Source organism: Syzygium oleosum, unplaced genomic scaffold, assembly GCF_021117445.2.
Source record: "Syzygium oleosum isolate NSW1041296 unplaced genomic scaffold, Sole_v2.1 Sole_v2.10, whole genome shotgun sequence".
Lineage (NCBI taxonomy): Eukaryota > Viridiplantae > Streptophyta > Magnoliopsida > Myrtales > Myrtaceae > Syzygium > Syzygium oleosum.
Window position 1 is genome coordinate 3,862,423 of NW_026607494.1, and position 18,618 is coordinate 3,881,040.

Consider the following 18,618-nt stretch of genomic DNA (forward strand, 5'->3'; position numbering starts at 1 on the left):
GCGAGCTATAAACATATCATGTCATTCTCTAACTAGGGGAGGGGACCATATAGATGAAAATTTTATCTCTTGTCTAACGTATTAGGTTTTATGCACAAACTAATTGCGAGTTGGCCCAACGAAAGTAACATGTGAATTTATTGGTCAAGCAATTGCTCGATCCCATGAGGTACGTTGATTGCGTTGACGCCGCCCGTTCACCAGGACTGATCCAACGGCTACGGCCTGCTTTGGCCCCAAATGCAGTTCTCGTCTGCTTGGTTAAATAATTCTTCAGTTTGGAATTGTAGGAATTGGTCAAGTGGTCAATGCATATAGTGACCCTTAAAAGGGTTGACCGTGAAGAAGATTTCAAATTGAATAAGCACGTTTTTAGATGGTTAATTGGTTTCCTTTGGAAGTATATGTAGGAAAGAGTGATAATTTACAGCCATCTCATGTTTCAAAGCTGCAAACTTTGAAATCGCGTCTGCGGTCAATGAACTCGAAATCCTCTCAGTCTAGACGTGCCGTAGGTAAATGATAATTTCATGGAAGATAAAAACAAAGGGCTGGTTGTTACCTCGATTAGCTCTTTTTTTAAAAATAAATTAGAGACATGAGCGTGGAGACCCGACCACACAATTAGCTCTCTTGGGAGCATAACACATTATAAAACGGATTATTAATAGGTTTATTAGGGTGATGATGACAATATTTTGAGCGAGATGGTTGGATGAACTAGATGTGTGAAGTTATAGAGTCAGTTCTTCTATATGTCAATTGTCCAACGAGGACTATGTAAAGCATGTAATGCATGTCTAGCAATGGATATAATTAAAATTTTTATACAAGAAAAAATCCAATAGTTGAAAAAATGATTGTCTTGTCTTGCATCTCAATTTGCAAGTATATCATTTTCGTTTCAGTAGTATGTCATGGCAGTGGATCGATTCAAATTACGCCTACTAAATACAGAAAATTTATATCTCATGCTACTCTCATATATGAGTAAGATTCATATCACTAATGAGAAAATTTTCATTATGGCCTCTAAAGTTCTAAATCCAAGTGATCGTTCAAAAAATTTTGATACGTATTATATGTATTCAAAGGGTCAATTACAATTGAGCCTATGTACTTTTTAAGACTGACTAGGACTTAAAAACACACCAAAGATTGATCAGCTGGGGTTTATGCACAATCTGGGGATCTCAGCATGTACATTCAAAGGAAATCTCAGCAGACACAATCAAAATCATACAGATGATATAATAGTATCACATATATTATAATGAAATCTGCAAATATTTACATATATTAACAAGAGGAGACACAAGATATTCAAATTCATCATTATGAATTATTACCAAGATATGAGATCGTTTTTTTGCAAAAAGAAAGAAGAAGAAGAAGAAGAAGATAACGTATCCTAGAGGGGACTTAATGTTTTTGTTATCAAATTATCGCACGTTGCGATTAGTGGACTAGTCTTAGAAGGTGGGCTTCGATAGGGTCGACACTTGATTGAAGCCTTCCACTAGTTTTTTCAGTTGTGCTCGCATCCAAACAATATTTGCATCGCCGTGGAACTTTTCATACATGCATTATGACAAGAAGCCTCATTTAAATAGATAAAGTTGGTCGAGACACCACTTAGCCCTTAAACAAAAAAGCTAGAAGTCGAGTCCATGAAATATTTCACCGATCTCATGAATCACGTAAGATATAAGTCGAGATTCAAGTACGTGGCTAAAATATGGAAGTGATTGAAAATTAAAGTGGTCGATAAGGTGTGAGAACCAATGCCAATAAATTTAAGACTTAAAAATCGGGGATTTCCAGAAGCTAAACATTCAATTTAATGAGATTACCAGACCAGTCATCGTATTAGAGCGGAGTCTACAATATGTGTACACAACTCAATTATTTCAATCTACATGATGTAATTTATACATAATAAGAGATACGTTTGAAACTTCAAAATTTTCCCTTTTCGATTATCTTAATAAGTGCATAAAAATCACTCGTTAACAAAACTCTAGACACATATACACCTGGCGGGCTGACAAGATTGCGTTTCTTATTTTAACGTGCTGGTGCCCATACGCCTAACCCCCCAAGTTGGGGAAAATTTTTCTTTCCTCACCCCGGAGAATACTCCTGAATTTTTAATGTCCCAAAATTTTGACAAAGCAGTTTTAGGACTTACTTAGGTCCATTCGATTATCTTAATAGGTGCATCAGAATCACTCGTTAACAAAATCTAGACGCATATACACATACATACAATTATATATATTATTTCCACAAGTAATTAAACTTTAGTGGGATTACTTTGACTTGGAAGTTTGAAACTTGGGGAAGAAAAGGAGAAATTCGACTTTATTATTGACTTTTGACTTGGAATTTCAAGTGCAAATCTCAATCGCTATAAATACACAGCTTGATGATATCTCAATACATCTCATCTCATCTTTGCTACATGCTTTTTTTCCAAACATTACTTTTTGGGGGCACCGCAGTTGTTCTCCCCCATGAAAATTACAACAAAAAACTGTACTTTCATCCCTTCGATGCTCTTCCTTGCTCTTACGTTGGCCAGCTTCGTCGTCGCAGGTGCAAATTTTGTAAAATTTACACACCCACGCAGAAATAAATATGCATATGTCTACACATATATTTCTACTGTACAAATTTTTTGCCGGTATAAACACCATCATCTTGAAAAATAAAGCCACCATGAACTTTTGATCGTGTAGCTATAGATTTTCGCTGGACAATTTAATCGACGTGACCCATTTATTTGTAACGTGAATCATTGATACGTATGCGACGTGAAGAAAACCTCAAAGTCATGGATTTCATAATTTGTTGGGGGTAAATACTCTAGGATCTTCCAGAGAGAGGAACGGCGAGGAATTTACGCCAACAATGAAATTAGCTTTCCTAGGATATGATCAGCTATCTTAATCTATCAAAGAAACTAGCTATCTTCGAAAATAATGAAATATCAAATAATGTCTCTAATATCCAATTATGTGGATTCTATTTCGACCTGCCAGTTAGAACCTCAAAGAAAATTGTATGTCCATAACCCAGATTACTCTAATTTGTCAATTGATTTTGGGTTTTACTAACATCTTTTTGTTTTTTTCAATCAAATTCCAGCCGCAGGAACAGGAGTGTGCTATGGAACTCTTGGTGACAATTTACCGTCCTCTCAAGAAGTCGTAGACCTTTTCATACAGAACAACATTCCGAGCATGCGGATCTACAATCAGAATCCATCGGCTCTCCAAGCCCTAGGAGGATCCAACATCGAGGTTGTCGTCGGCGTCGCGAACGAGGACCTGCAAGGAATCGGCGCAAGCCAGGACAGCGCAAACGGGTGGGTCCAAGCCAACATACTGAGCCACGGCAACGTCAAGTTCAAGTACATTACGGTCGGCAACGAGATCCAACCGTCCGACCCGGCCGCAAATTCCCTTGTCGCTGCCATGCGGAACATCTGGACCGCAATCGCCAACGCTGGCCTCGGGGGCCAGATCAAGGTCTCCACCTCGGTCGACACCGGAGTGCTCGATGTGTCCTATCCTCCGTCGAGCGGCACGTTCAAGTCGGACCGCATGTGGCTTCTCGGCCCAATCATCAGCTTCTTAGTAGAGACCCAAGCCCCTTTGCTAGTTAACATATACCCTTATTTTAGCTACATCTCCAACCCGCAAGACATACAACCTGACTATGCCCTATTCGCGTCCCCCTCGGTCGTGGTACAGGACGGGTCAATGGGGTACCAAAATCTATTCGACGCGATGTTGGATGCGGTCTATTCCGCGCTCGAGAGGGCCGACGGCGGGTCGGTGAGAGTCGTGGTCTCGGAAACCGGGTGGCCCTCCGACGGAGGAACGGCGACTTCGGTCGACAACGCAAGGACTTACAACACGAATTTGGTCAGTCATGTGAAGGGAGGGACCCCGAAGAGGCCCGACCAGCCGATCGAGACGTACATCTTCGCCATGTTCGATGAGAATCAGAAGAGCCCGGATTTGGAGAAATTTTGGGGGCTCTTCCATCCGGACAAGCAGCCCAAGTATCCCATCACTCTTAACTAGGACGATCTTGTAATAAAGGAGCGAACCACAACATAAACATGTTTTGCTCCGTATACGAAAGCGAAAGGAAAAGTTACTTTTGTAGTAACTCCCTATCCATTTACAAAAGTCACTAAAACACTCGTGAAAGACTATAAAGCATCATTCTTTTTCTTACTTCATTGTCTTTATTTAACTTCGTATTGCAGTCCTATTGCCTTTTGAGTCGATTAGTTTTGTGCAGAAATCAAATTGAAATTCATGTTAGTCGGAATTAGTAAGCCACCCCCGTCGAGATGGGGTTTGTCTTGTGGATACTGGATTGGCCCGAATAAATGATGGAGCCCCGAGAGTCATTTGTGATTGATACGAAAGTGGGCATCTTGAAAAATGAGTCACGATGTAGCTGAAATTTTAAAATTTAATGCCCGTGAAGTGGATGTTTGCGTACGACCAAAAAAAAAAAAAAAGAAGTGGATCTTTGTGATATTTTGATATTTTGTTCTGGTGAATCGAACTATCTAACCTAATAAGATCATGATGCATCATCTATGCATCAGACAAAAAGGTTTGGAAGTTTTAGGTGGAAAATTAGTTTTTTCTCTTCCTTCCGTTTTCAAGTCGTTAAAATATGTCTCGAATTTTGACCAACGACTCGAGCGGGATTTAAAGTGTGGAGATGTGGCCGAACCACGTAGATCAACGGAAGGAAGAATAAAATGTGGTGCCACTTTTTAGATGCTAACAAGGTTGCTTAGGGATTCACCCGAAAAGGGATAAAGGGGCTACTGAGATTTTCCTTTTTGGCAGATGACCTTAAAATGCCCTTCTTTTCTTTTCCTTTAAAAAATATTCCGCGCCTTTGATTGGTGCATTATAACCATAGACATCACCCGCATTTATTTTTGATTAAATCACATGATTGATTTTCATATTTGTAAGCCACCGATTAGGAGTCCGGTAGGATAAAATGTCCTCCAATCAAAGATAGAGGAAAACACTGTCCTTTTCAAATTTACGTTCGCTTGAAAGTTCGCAAAGAGAAGGTGACACATTGATTGAAGTCTTGAAAATCATTGAGTTCCTTCTGGAGTTCGATCTGCCGATACTCTTGAATGAATGATAGTCACACGATTCGTCTCGTGCCTATGTACCCCGATTCCCTCTTTGTCTAGCTCAAAATTTTAACATACGAAATTGTACAGTATTGACACGATATTTTTACTAGCGACCTCGAGGTCTTGAACACATGGTTAGTATTGAGGCGCAGAATTAACCGGTTGGAACCCATCATGCCAAAGCAACTGGGCCAAGCCACAGACCTGGGTGCCGAGATTAGTAAGTTGATCTCTGCATATCACAAAACAAGAAGCCTTCAAGGTTCTACTTTAACAAAACTCTCTTATGCTTAAGTTAGTAGGGGAAAATCAAGAATCTTGAGAGTGAAGAAATAAGCTAAAAAGGCAAGAAAGGAGGCCATGAAAGACATTCCCACCGTTATCTATAGACAGTGTCTCTCCCAAGCTTGCCCCTCACGAAGCACTTCCGGCGGGCTTTTTGAAACCTTTGGCTTCTCAAGCCCTATAAGGTCAGTCACAACATCATACGAGATGTTGGGACGCATAATAGAAATATGATACTTTCACTTAGAAAGATAAAAAACTAAGATGTTCAACTTTGAGCCCGTTAACATATTTAGTTGGACTCGCCTTTACTCAAAAACTTAAGCTCACCAGTTGTGGCCCAACTATGATCTACTAATTGTTTCACATTCCCAATTTGAGACTTTTGTCGCCTAACACCCTCACACCGTCACACGTGCACCTTAACAATTCTCCCTTTCACACGTGAGCCACTTGCGTTAGGCCTACTCTCCTTTAGTCTAGGTATACTTCCACATCAACGTTATCTCAACTCTAGAGTCTCCACCTTGGCTCAGCCGAGTTTGGCAGATGTTGGTGAAGAAAACATCTGCCCTTCAGACTCCATCTCAATTGCCTTGGCCTAGCTAAGCCTGACAAAATCCAGGGAACACCATCTGCCACCTCGATTACGGATTTACATCCAAGACTTTGCTTAAAATATTGATCAGACACCGATACGCATTGGGAATTATCATCAATCAATCATCGGCTCTAACATCATTTGTTGGATTGACACAACAAAAATCGGATAAATATACTCGGGGAGATTGCAAAGAGAGAGTCTAAGTTCAAGCTCATTAATATATGGGATTGAGCAACCTTCACTTAAAAGCCCTAATCAATAAATTATGGGCCAATATTTAATTGCTCCACATTACAACATCACTTATGTGAGACTTCTTTCGTCTAACACCTCATACATGCATCTTAACACAATATAATATAATAACGGCAAAAGGACACTAGAAGTGCCACAACTTATGTACGGAGATCACTTTGGTGCTATAACTTTTTTTCGGAACACTTTGATGCCAACTTTTTTGAAAAACGATAATTTTAGTGTCAATGCTGACGTGGCTCACCGGAAATCCGATGTAGCTCTAACATGGCTCGCCAGAGAGGTTCACGGCTCGCCGGAGAGGTCCAGTTAGCATTAAAAACCAAAAAACGACGTCGTTTAGCCCGCTGACGTATACTTTTTTAGAAATTTTTTTTTAAAATTATATAGAAAAAAAAAAAAACGTTGCAGCAGCGGCGAGGGAGCCCTCGCCGCTGCTGCCGCCAACCCACCACCGCCGGGAAGGGCCGGCGGTGATGGGCGGAGTGATCGGTAAGGGTCGCCGGCCCCTGGCCGGGGCCTAGCGACCCTCGCCGAGACCCAGCGAGGGCCGGATCCGGCGAGGCGAGACCTCGCCGTCACGACCTAGGCGACGGCGAGGTCTCGCCTCGCCCAAGCAAGGCGAGCCGACCTCCCGTCGCGACCAAGCACGGCGGTCTCGCCTCGCCCACAAGCGGCGAGACCTCGCCGTCCGCTGGTCGCGACGGCGAGGTCGGCCTCGCCTTGTTGGGCGAGATGAGACCTCGCCGTGCGACCCGGACGGCGAGGTCTCGCCTCGCCTTGGGGCGAGAGCAGGCGAGACCTCACGTCGCGTCGCTTGCCTCGCTGGCAAAGGCGAGGCCGACCTCGCCGGATCCGGCCCTCGCCGACTACTCCGCCCACCACCGCCGGCCCTTCCCAGCGGTGGTGGGTTGGTGGCAGCAGCGGCGAGGGCTCTCTCGCCGCTGCTGCAACGTTTTTTTTTTTTTTAATCAAAAAATTAAAAAATTCGAAAAAGGGCACCTAATTTTCACGTGTACAAGTTAGACCATTTTTTTTTAATATAAATGCCAGGTCAGCTTTTTGGCCGGAGTCACTAAAGTGATCTATTTTCCTCCGACTTGGCACCAAAGTGATTCGAAAAAAAGTTATGGCACCAAAGTGATCTCCGTACACAAGTTATGGCACTTCTGGTGTCCTTTTGCCGTATAATAACATTGGACTTATTCCGGCTCGGTCTAGATCGGCCCATTTGAGGGATCCACTTTTCTCAGGTTCACAACCACATGGAAGGTTTGTCTGAAAGATCGATGGGCCCGATCCATTACTCCGAAGCCGTCCCCTACCCGGTGCAGCCCTGCGAGGGCCTGGGCAAATAAAGAAGGCGCTAATTATAATCACCCTCATCAGCAAGTCATCCTTGCATCCAAACGGCATCTCATCACGCACCCACAACTCGAACCGAACCGAACCAACCCGAACCCTTTATTCGGTACGTGTTCCATGTAGTTTGGGTCTCGGGTCGGTTCACAAAAACACGTTTTCTTCTATTTCCGGATGAGGTCGGGTATCAACGGAGGCCCCGGCCATTGACACCCCCATGTCTGCTTGGTTAATTGGTTCCGGAATTGATCATCTTCACGGGAGGAAAAAGAGCAGAGAGACTTTTCAAAGCTGTCCTATTCCAATCTCGAGACACAAACCTACAGTCAGTTATGCATTTAATTGCGGGGAACTATTTTCCGACTTAACTGTTGGCAAAACGTTGATTGCATTACGGTGGAACCACCCCACCCCACCTTATAAATCCACGTCCAACTTCCAAAGTGATGGCAAAACTGCACCTCTCATTTTTTCGTGCTATCTTTATAGTTTTTTTCGCCAATGGCAAAATCTTCCCCCTCTGCTGCAAACTCTCTCTCCATTCCTTCGATGCTGCTCCTTGCTCTACTGATGTTTACAGGCCTGCACAGGACAGGTGAAGTGCTATCTTGTGCATGTGACGGTTTCCTCATGCTGATTTTTCAAGATGAGGCTGGCATTGATGTTCCTTTGTATAGCTGGTGTTAACTTGATACTTCTATATGTTTTTGTTGACATAATCTTTTGCATTGCTAATTGTTAGATATGCTAATTTTCTTACCTGGACACTACATGTTTCTTGCTTCTAAATCGTGCCAAGATGTTCTAAATTTTATTGAATGAGTATACACGAAATAATAGGAGATGTTAAATCCGAGAGAAAATTAAGTTTCTATTCGTGTATATAATTAAAAGAGTGGTTGTACTACAGTTTTTTTAATGGTAGCACTACTGTGAAATGTTACTATTGTCGTGTTTGATAATACATATTTTAAAGTTGTTGCATCTTAAAGTTAAGTGATAAGATTTTCCTGTAAATTGTTGCAATTACGAGGGTATTGTAGCTATGAAAAATTTGTCAATCACCTCATAAAAATCGCACCGTCCATTTCACCACTGTAATTGCCGTAGGAGAGCTGACGGATCTAAAGATATTGATGTGACTTTTGTGCACCATCTCAGTCCAAATTAATTTGGTTCAATTTTATGACTAGTACATGGGTAATGACCCATGCATGTGCATGTGCATGTGCATCATCGAATGCATGTGATGTGGAGTATTGATTAGAGGTCCCCTACAAAGAACATCGAAAAATGTCATTGACACCAATTTTTCATTGTTAATCCAGGAATAAAAAAAAAGTTATGTTTCTTCTCATCTCCTAATAGAACATCAACAATCATTAACGATCTTAATTTCAACTAATCCCAGCTGCCCAGACAGGAGTTTGCTATGGGATGCTTGGCAACAATCTACCATCTGCGCAAGAAGTTGTGGCCATGTACAAGCAGAACAACATCCCAACCATGCGCATCTACGACCCAAATTCGCAAGCTCTTCAAGCCCTTGGAGGGTCTAACATCGAGCTCATGCTAGGCCTCCCCAACTCCGACCTCCAAAGCATCGCCTCGAGCCAGGCCAATGCAAACACATGGGTCCAGAACAACATCAAGAGCCACGGCAATGTCCGGTTCAAGTACGTCGCGGTCGGCAACGAGGTGAAGCCCTCCGACCCGTTCGCGCAGTTCCTCGTCCCCGCCATGCGCAACGTCCGGACTGCGATCACCAACGCCGGCCTCGGGAGTCAGATCAAGGTCTCCACCGCGATCGACACGGGCGTGCTCGGCGAGTCCTATCCTCCCTCAAGAGGCGCGTTTAAGTCCGACAACATGCCTCTCCTCAGCCCCATCATCGGCTTCTTGGTCGAGACCCAAGCCCCCTTGCTGCTGAACTTGTATCCTTACTTCAGCTACGTCGGCAACCCTAGAGACATCAGATTGGACTACGCACTATTCACGGCGCCCTCGGTGGTGTTCATGGACGGGGCGTTGGGATACAGAAATCTCTTCGACGCAATACTGGACGCAGTCTACTCCGCGCTCGAGAAGGCCAATGGTGGCTCGCTAAAGATCGTCGTATCAGAGACCGGGTGGCCTTCGGCAGGAGGAGGGCAGGCGACGTCCCTCGACAACGCGAGGACTTACAACACCAATTTGGCCAAGCACGTCAAGGGAGGGACCCCGAAGAGGCCCGCCGGGCCGATCGAGACGTACGTGTTCGCCATGTTCGACGAGAATCAGAAGAGCCCCGAGTATGAGAAGTACTGGGGGCTTTTCCTGCCGAACAAGCAGCCTAAGTACTCGATCAGTCTTAATTAGGAGAGGATCTTGTTATGTGCTATTAGGGGGTGCAATAAGGGCATGCTATTACCCCATGAGAATAAAAGGAGCATTGCAAGTCGAATCGATTTACGTACTTCAATAAAAGTATGGGGAAGGAATTAATCCTCTGTTTCAATGATGATTTCTTTCTTTATTTTGACCATTTACTGGTGTCGATAGTACTTGGCTCAATTTTCACGCGTCAGAGTAAGTTCACCTTAACTTAATTTCGATCGACTCTGATAATTACATCGTGTCATTGAGATGGATGTATACGTTTGTGGAAATGTGGAAGGGGTGGCAATAGGAATTTCTAGAGTTCTAGTAGCAATGCTTATGACGTGAATATTTTCACAAGAAAAAAATACTAAAAATTCCATTTGAGTCCTAAAATTTTGATTCTCGTTATATAGGTCCTAAAAGCTTTCCAAATTCATTCGTCGGAGTCTCATGATGAGATACTCTACTAGTAACAGCTTACCTTTTCTCAAAAAATTCGTGGATCCGACTAAGTCCCGCTAAAAATCACAAGTTATCGTCGTACAGTATTTTTCATTGTAATTGATTCCATTTAACTACAGCACCTATCGACTCGATCAATATAACATTTTATCAACATGTGGCATATAATCCCATCAGAAATGGCATTAGCAGCAACTCGCCCTTCTAGGTAGTTTCTATGGCGGTCTAACGGTAGCAGACGCAGTACTTCTCTAATAATGCTCAAGGAGTTGTAGAAGTTGCAGAAGTTGCTCGTCCCTTCCCACCTTTTTTTCTCTCTTAAGAAAAAAAGAAAGTAATTACGAATCTCAAAGGAGGTTGCAACCCTCTATCAAGCATGCTTGTTTCTGGTCCTAATCCATTAGGAGAATCCAACACCATGCTTAGTTAGATATCCAGGACATTGATTTCGAAAAGGCATCGGTAATGATTAATGATCGGAAAAATAACACAAATAGTTCCTCAATTTTTGCCCAATTTACAATGTGATCTCTGAACTTTTAATTTGTTCAATGTGATCATTGAACTTTAACCCAATGTGCAATGTGGTCCCCAAACTTTTAATTTATTCGATATCGTCCCTGAACTTGAATTAATGGAAGAACAATATTGAACATTTTCATACAATTCAGAGACTAAATTGAATATAAATCAAAAGTCCAGGGATCACGTTAAATAAATTAAAAGTTCATGAACTACATTGCACATTGGACCAAATTTCAGGGATTATTTATGTTATTATCCCTTAATGCTTCTAGCCAAAGTGAATGCCAAACACTGCTTCAGGGGCTTGCTCTGTTCACAGCTCCTTTGTGCCCTCGAGAAGGCTGATGGTGGGCTCGCTACAAATAGTCAGTCACCAGAAGTGGCCATGGCCTTGGGATGGTGGAAGGCCGTCAATCTACAGTGCAAGAACTTATAAACACGAATCCAGTTGCAGATGTGAAGAGGAGGAACTCCAATGGACCCTTGAAGGGCCTGTAGATATTAAATAAGAACGTCTTCCAAATGTTGGATGAGATTCAAAAAGAAACCGGGTGCAAGAAGTTTGACGTTAAGAACTCAATTTGCAGTGTTTGTGTTGAGGAACTTCGTTACTGAAGGTCTGGACGTGATCTTCATCTTCGAGCTGCGCATAAGCCGATAGTCCACGGAGACAAAAAGTTTTTTCCATGTCAGGCTCTTGCCAGCTCCGACGAACATGCAGCTCCAATTTGTCAAATTTGGAGCTGAAGGGATGATTACGAAAGTTATGAAAGTTAAAGGATTTGATCAGACGAATTAAAAGTTCAAGACTTAGATTGGAAAAATGCGCAAGTCCAGGGACTAAAGTTGGACTTTCACCGACAAAAGAACAGCACAATGTCCATTCGATCAAGAGGAAAGTTGTTGTAACAGGGCAAAGAAAGAAACCAAAATTACACAACTGGTATCTTGAAAGGAAACTATCCAACCCAAACCCACTCTTTGCTGCAGGGGATGCTCTTCCAAAAAAGCCAAAAAGGAAAAAAGAACAAAAAAGGCAAAGCTCAAACAGATGCAATGACAACTACAAGCACCCTTTTAAAACCAGCACCAAAATAAACAAAAAGCATTGGCAATTACCAACTGATGGATTATGTACTCAAAAAATATTCCACACATCCGTGGCAAGAGAAGACACCGAGTAAATTAGTTTCGATCTTGTGTGGCCTCGGTGATAGGTGAAGCACGGGTTTGGAGTTCTGACAGGTCAGTATCGACGACTGGTGCCTTCTGATACTCTTCGAGAAGTCGCGATGCTCCTATTTGTGCTCCCGTAGTCTCCATTATTGAAAGAGTATGAAAGAGAGAGTCCATTATTACAGAGCAAACTCTGATCATGCGTTGTATCAAAGTATCCAACTCGCTGCTTTGGCGTGCTCAAGGACCTGGCTTTTGCCTTTGCAGATTCGGTGATCGCCATGTAAGTAGGAAAAACTGGTGAACTAGGAACGGTGCCATCGTCCGTGATTGATAACTGTTTCACATGACCGAACGATCTCCTTGGTAGAGAAGGAATGTTCAGCAGTTCGCTTAAATCCTTGTCTCGAGTGCTTCCCAGCTTCTCTCGTCTAATTTCGCGTCTTTTGCCACTATTTGCATCTGAATGCGTAATGGGCATTGAAGTCTGTAGTCTCTCATCTGTGTAAGCATCTGAGTCAGGCCACGGCTCTAGGCGGCAGCTCCACCTCCCATAGTCCTTGGTCCATTGAAATTCTTCCGGAACTTGAGGACTTCGTCCTTCCTGAGAAAATGCAAAAGCTCCAATGAAGGAAATAATTAGGTCCATCCACTGAATTATATTCGGGTTATTAGGATTTGAGCTAGTACAAATGTCTTTGTCCATAAGAATGAGAGTTGTGACTGCATGGAAATACCCGGTGGGAGTATGAAAATTTCTTCATACGCTCTCTTTTGCTCATTGCGTCTTGCTTCCTCAGCAGATTGGCTTCAAGGTCTGCCTTTGAGTATGTGCTGCAGTTCCAACCCCTCTGGCTGGGGCAATCGAGCTGCTCGACGCAAGGACAATGTTTCCAGTAGTATTAGCCTTATAAAATTAGAAGTACTATTTAATAACTACTGGACATCAATCTACGGTTTATGGGACAAAATTACAAATGATGATTCAAGGGGTAAAAAGCAGTGTGGAAAAGTAGATTTGGATGCCACAAATCTCATCTACCTTTGTTTCCATTTCCGCCTGTTCTCTTCTGGGCTTGGAGAGATCTTTCTTTTCACGAACTTCACAGCCTCCAATTCTCGATGCACTCCTTTGCAGGGCAGATGGCTGCATACTCGCACTGGAGGGAGGCAAACACTTCAATGTGGCAACTCTTTGGCGTCTGACAGCTCTGCCACGGGCAATAGCTTGTAGCCTCACCAGTCCTTTCAGTGCACGGAATGCCTTCCTCGCCTGTTTGAACTCTCGACGAGCAAGATTGTCAGAATAACAAATTCATGTTCATTTTAAATGAAATAAAAATCGATGCCACGAATTAAGCTGGCACGTGTCTTATGATACTCATCCGAGGAAATTCCACAATGCTTCTAGATTCTCCATAAGAATCATTAGATAATAACAGATGGCTGCAAAATTTGTTAAGTTCATTAGATATGGCCAAATGGTAGCAAACAAGGTTCAAAGAATTGAAACAAATGTTCAATTGTTTCAATTTCTACATTGGTGTCTCTACGCAGATTTGAGGAATAGAAGCCAAGACGACATAAAGAATCGTACTAATTCTCAGGAGCATTTTATTGAGTACTGAGAAACTACAAATAGAACTAGATGTGCATGAGTTGCTGCCAGAATGAGGTGATTACAATGCGATTGAGAAATTGCCGAGTAATAACTTCGATCTCATCCATTCTTCCACTCTACGTGCTAATAATCTTTCTACAAATTGGTAAAGTTAGCTCTTCCCACGAGATTCAGACTCAGCAGGATTGGGACTGAAAATATCTCACACCAAATGTCCCAAGTGATATATGTGAAACGTTAGTTTCATGAAGTCAGAAATTTATCATCTCACTAAGTGCCAGAGTAACAACAACACTCACAAGATATGCCCGGAAAGCGCTTTGAATCCTGATGGCAGCCAAGTGTGGATCTCCTCTGTAACTGCGATGCTGCGATTGAGAAGCGCCGGTCAACCGGACCACCTCTGCTGCTGCATGGGCGGCTGCAACCGCTGCCTCGGCAGCAGCCGCCGTGGCCATGGCGACTGTCAGAGCATGCTTCCTCTGTTCCTCCATCGCTCGACTCAATTTCGGATGTGGTGCAGCAAGTTGAGGGCATTGGTTAAGCTTAAGCCCTCCAAACATCCACTCATATTTCCTTGACTTCTGCATTCAACACCCAAAATAAATGTATTTCCTCACAAAAGCTCTATTGAACAGGAAAAATTAGGGGTTTTAGGACAACCTTTTCTGCTTTTCCTTTTGAGTCAGGGACAAAGAGCCTCTTTATCCAGCTGAACCAACACATCTTCTTACCCATATAACATTCAGGAATAATCTATCTCAACTTCATGAAACGCTATTGACGATCAAGAAGCTTTCAAAAGAAACAAAAATCCATGCCTTCACACGAAGAATAATCACAATCCTGAGATGGAATTCAAAAGTCCCCACAAAACAAAAACTTAGTCCACAAAACAAAGATATCTCTTTCGTCCCATCAAAGCCCATCCTAGCCAAGTCCTAAGACATTAATACCAACATCACCAAAAGTACAGAAAAGGTCAAATAGTAGTGATTCCAGTACCCCAATTGAATTGTGCACGTATTAAGAGCTTCATCAAAGAACCGCGCAAGTGGTTAAACACTGCCACGGCATCTATGCCAGATAAAGACTGGGCAGTGACATGCGTTACTAAGGAAACTTGCCTCTTTATAGCATCAACCACATAAACCCAAAAAAAAAAAAAAAGAAGAAGAAAAGTACACAAACTTGACCTTAATTGCACGGCATGTATGTATACAGTCCTAACCCACCCCTAAAATGAAAAGAAGGAACCCAACATTCCCAGATAACATAGTGCACTGCTCGATACCTTAAAGAACTCATTGGACATCAGCACCAATTAGACGGGCATTTCTTGAAGCAATTTGGCAAGAGCTTGTCAAGCCAAACCCCGCTCAGTTTCACATAAGCAAGCACAGAGAGAGAGAGAGAGAGAGAGAGAGAGAGAGAGAGAGAGAGAGAGGTGTGTACATGTTCACTGTTCAGTGTGTCTGCTCCCAGTGTTATATAGTTGGTGATGCAAGAATTCAGAGTGGTGACAGGGAGAGAAGGTGATGACTAGAAATCAAAGGGTGGTCTCTTTCTAGCTTCATCGTGGGGGACCTCTTCTTTACATTTTTCTCAATCTCTCCCACAAAACAGTCACTTTCACAACTGCCACCTGACTAGTTGTTCTCAAGCGCCTCTATTCGGTATCCCTTCAATTTACCATCCTGACCTTTCGATCCGTGTCAGTTCAGTGCACTCATTAAACAGCCAATCCAATCGATCGAACTCCGCGGATCTCGAAGCATGCCTTCCTCTCATGGCGACATCACTATTTTAAAAATCGAATTATTCCAAATTAAATATGCTTGATAAGTGAATGAAGGCGCAAATTAATTGGGGTGATCGGTTTTTGGGCAGTTTGCTTCTGGCCCAGGAACCAGGAATTGGACAGGTGCTCCTTGGCACCGAACCGAACCAGATCGATTGCCTGTCCGGTTCTCGAATGGGCCAATGAAACCGGTAGCATATTCAACTTTTTGTTTATTTATCATTAATGTTCAAGATGAAATTGAAGATGATTTTTATAATCAAGGTATTTTTACAATTAGTGAGTTACGTGTAATATTGAAAGTTTTACGGAGATTTTTTCAAATTATGGCAAAATTTAGTTGGAGTGAGCAATTACTATTGTGTTTTGATTTCTTCTTGTCATCTTATTCACGTGTATAAGCAAACGTAGTTGCTCCAATCATGTCATTTGTGAAATGGGAGATAGATTAGGTTTTTTTTTTTTATAGATTCTTAAGAAATAAAAAAAATAGAAAATTTTGTTCGATCCGGGTGGATGGTTCCACATCTAGAACTGGGAACCGGACCAATGCCTCTAAGAATCGCCCAAAATTGGGCGGTTTGGTCAAGTTCGAACAGTTCCTTTTACTCACCCCAACTAATTAGTGAGACCCTTTTATTTAATCTAGGTTCAAAGCTTCATTTATGCATAAAATGGTGCATGTAATGGTTACTTTCCTAAGTTCACGGGTTCGTGCCCCATGGCTACTTATTGCACTCCATGGATTGTTGTTGAGCACAACACCTAAATCTCATTTCAGCCAATATAAAATTTGATAGATGGTGATGGGATAGAAGGTGATTTAGCTGTTGAGGGCTACTTTTTTCCTTGTAGAACACACCCCTCGTACGAGATCGACATGCCATGTCTTTGGAGAGTGTTTACTCCAAAACACTTCACCAAATTCTTCATTGTCATTCAAAACTTCGAAATTAACCCGCCAAAATGCAATTAGAGCTGCCGGATTTCCCGTCGCAGTTCAAGACCACCAACTACGTCCTAAGACTCGGTCAACTAACTATTCATGAGACATTTCTCCAGGTCGACGGATTAGATTGACAAAAATGTTAGTGCCCGGAATTTTCTTTGCTTCAACATGGCCCATCCAAGTCCATTCACAAGAATAAAATCGACCCTACATTCAAGGACACCATGTGAACAAGAACATATTTCTTGACCCCAACTTTATTTTTGGGCCATACATTTCTTGACCCTAACTAATGTCTATATACTAGACCCAACCTTGTTGACAACCTATCTTTTTCCCTTTTTTTATTCATTCTTTTTTTCATCTCTACGATGAAAACCGCAGCTCGTAAAACGAATAAATTATGTCTCCAACCTTTTTATTTCAAAAGAGAAGTTGAATTAGGGGTGAGCATAATTCTAAAGTAGAACCTGAAACTTGAGAATCGAACCAGTGGTAACCTGTCGGTTCCGGGTTCTATGGTATGCAGAGTAGATTCCAAGTTCCACGGGTATGTTCTAAGTTCTAAGTAGGTGGAACCTAGAACCTGAAATCTAAAATAATTTTTTGTGTTTTTCTTGGTGTATGTCTTCCTGCGATTCCACGGTATTCTATGATGTCCGATGATGATTGTATAATCTAGAATCACTAGTATGAGCTTCCATTTTATGACTGAGACTTTTATTTTGTTAATGTTTCATATTCTTTGTGTGTCTAAGTATAAGTTATGGTTAATGAATTGTAGTAATAAGTGGTGGTCATTACTATAATCGTTTATTTAATAATACAAGTGAAATTTAGGTGAAATTTATACGGAATATGGAACCATTCACCCCTAACTAAATCTAACAAGAATTTTGTCATCTGGGTAATTATTGCATTGATGCACCAACTCCGAGGGAAAGTCGTACGTAGTAAATGAGGAAGATTAACGTACGTAAGTTAGGTAATTGAGGAGCGGGACTACATGAATCTCGGTCCTTTCTTTTATTTTGGCGTGATGCAAGGAGGGAGGTCTTTTGAGCTGTAAATAGTCCCCAAGATGTGCCATCAATGTGGTGGGGGACTATGCCTTTTATTATTATTATAATCATATTTTGTTTGGCTAAACAAAGTAGTTATAAGAAAAAAATATACGAGCAATTTCCTTTTCTAATAAGCCCAAGATTTTCAGCAAATCATGAGGAAGTCCTCACTTTTTCCTCCCCTCCTTTTTCTCTTTTCCATAAAATGCTGAAAATAGAAAATTTCTGGCAGAAGGATTTAGCTTTGGTCATTCCTTTTTGCTAATACACATATCATTTGCATTCTAATTTTGGCACATGGTAAAAGAAAGGGTTCAGTAATTTTTTTGATATTATATTCTTTGGGAGTGGCCAGAAAAGGCAAAATTTTTCTTTTGGGGGTCAGAAAAGGAATAATTTATTTAATTAAAGAGAAGTTGTTGCATGTTAAATGGAGAAAGCGACAGGCTAAGCTATTATTTGCCACATGATCTACATCAGGCATTTATTGTTTAAAATTAACGTTGTTCGACCCATGCTAGCGAGCATTAAGTAGACCCATTTAACTAAATCCATTTGAAAAACACATTTTCCTAAGATTTCTCTGCATGATGATTGATTTGGTCCATCATATTTTACCAAAACTAAACGTATAAGAAATTAGCCCATATCAATTATGATTGGTTATGCTTAAGGCAAAATTACATAGCCAAATCATCGTGAACGAGTAGAAGAAGTGAGAGCTAGTCAGATAGAAAGTAAGATCTAGAATACAAAGTTCCAAAGTTTAATACCAGCATGACTGCACTTTGCAATGAAAGTTGCTTAAGTTCAAAGCGTGGATGGCTTAATCATTGTGACTTTAAATGAACCACTTTTGACCAGTTCAATCACAAAAGTAGATTGGCTTCATTAGAAAAATGGGCAGAGATGGAAACTCGTCAAATGCTTGGGCGAGGTCTCATGAGCTGAATCGAGTGTAT

General features: G+C 41.8%; 3 protein-coding genes across 10 annotated transcripts; 2 read left to right on the top strand and 1 right to left on the bottom strand.

Annotated features, from left to right (window-relative positions):
- The first annotated feature begins 2,455 nt into the window (after nucleotides 1-2,455).
- On the top strand, nucleotides 2,456-4,250 carry LOC115678566 (glucan endo-1,3-beta-glucosidase, basic isoform-like). The gene is made up of 2 exons (XM_030601963.1): nucleotides 2,456-2,598; nucleotides 3,151-4,250. Exons 1-2 carry the CDS (start codon nucleotides 2,517-2,519, stop codon nucleotides 4,092-4,094), a joined length of 1,026 nt encoding a protein of 341 aa, XP_030457823.1. The 5' UTR covers nucleotides 2,456-2,516; the 3' UTR covers nucleotides 4,095-4,250.
- Nucleotides 4,251-8,132: 3,882 nt separating this feature from the next.
- Nucleotides 8,133-10,197, top strand: LOC115678543 (glucan endo-1,3-beta-glucosidase, basic isoform-like). The gene is made up of 2 exons (XM_030601937.2): nucleotides 8,133-8,292; nucleotides 9,109-10,197. Exons 1-2 carry the CDS (start codon nucleotides 8,199-8,201, stop codon nucleotides 10,053-10,055), a joined length of 1,041 nt encoding a protein of 346 aa, XP_030457797.1. The 5' UTR covers nucleotides 8,133-8,198; the 3' UTR covers nucleotides 10,056-10,197.
- A 1,710-nt stretch (nucleotides 10,198-11,907) lies between these two features.
- Nucleotides 11,908-15,278, bottom strand: LOC115678534 (protein IQ-DOMAIN 12). 8 transcript variants are annotated; one of them, XM_056315675.1, is made up of 6 exons: nucleotides 15,137-15,278; nucleotides 14,506-14,568; nucleotides 14,142-14,426; nucleotides 13,264-13,503; nucleotides 12,959-13,090; nucleotides 11,908-12,825 (listed from the first exon to the last, which is right to left on the bottom strand). In XM_056315675.1, exons 1-6 carry the CDS (start codon nucleotides 15,155-15,157, stop codon nucleotides 12,292-12,294), a joined length of 1,275 nt encoding a protein of 424 aa, XP_056171650.1. In that variant the 5' UTR covers nucleotides 15,158-15,278; the 3' UTR covers nucleotides 11,908-12,291. The 8 variants fall into 8 exon arrangements, with proteins under 8 accessions (XP_056171650.1, XP_056171653.1, XP_056171652.1 ...); XM_056315678.1 differs by having other exon boundaries at nucleotides 14,506-14,663; nucleotides 15,137-15,276; XM_056315677.1 differs by having other exon boundaries at nucleotides 14,506-14,688; nucleotides 15,137-15,276.
- Nucleotides 15,279-18,618: the final 3,340 nt, after the last annotated feature.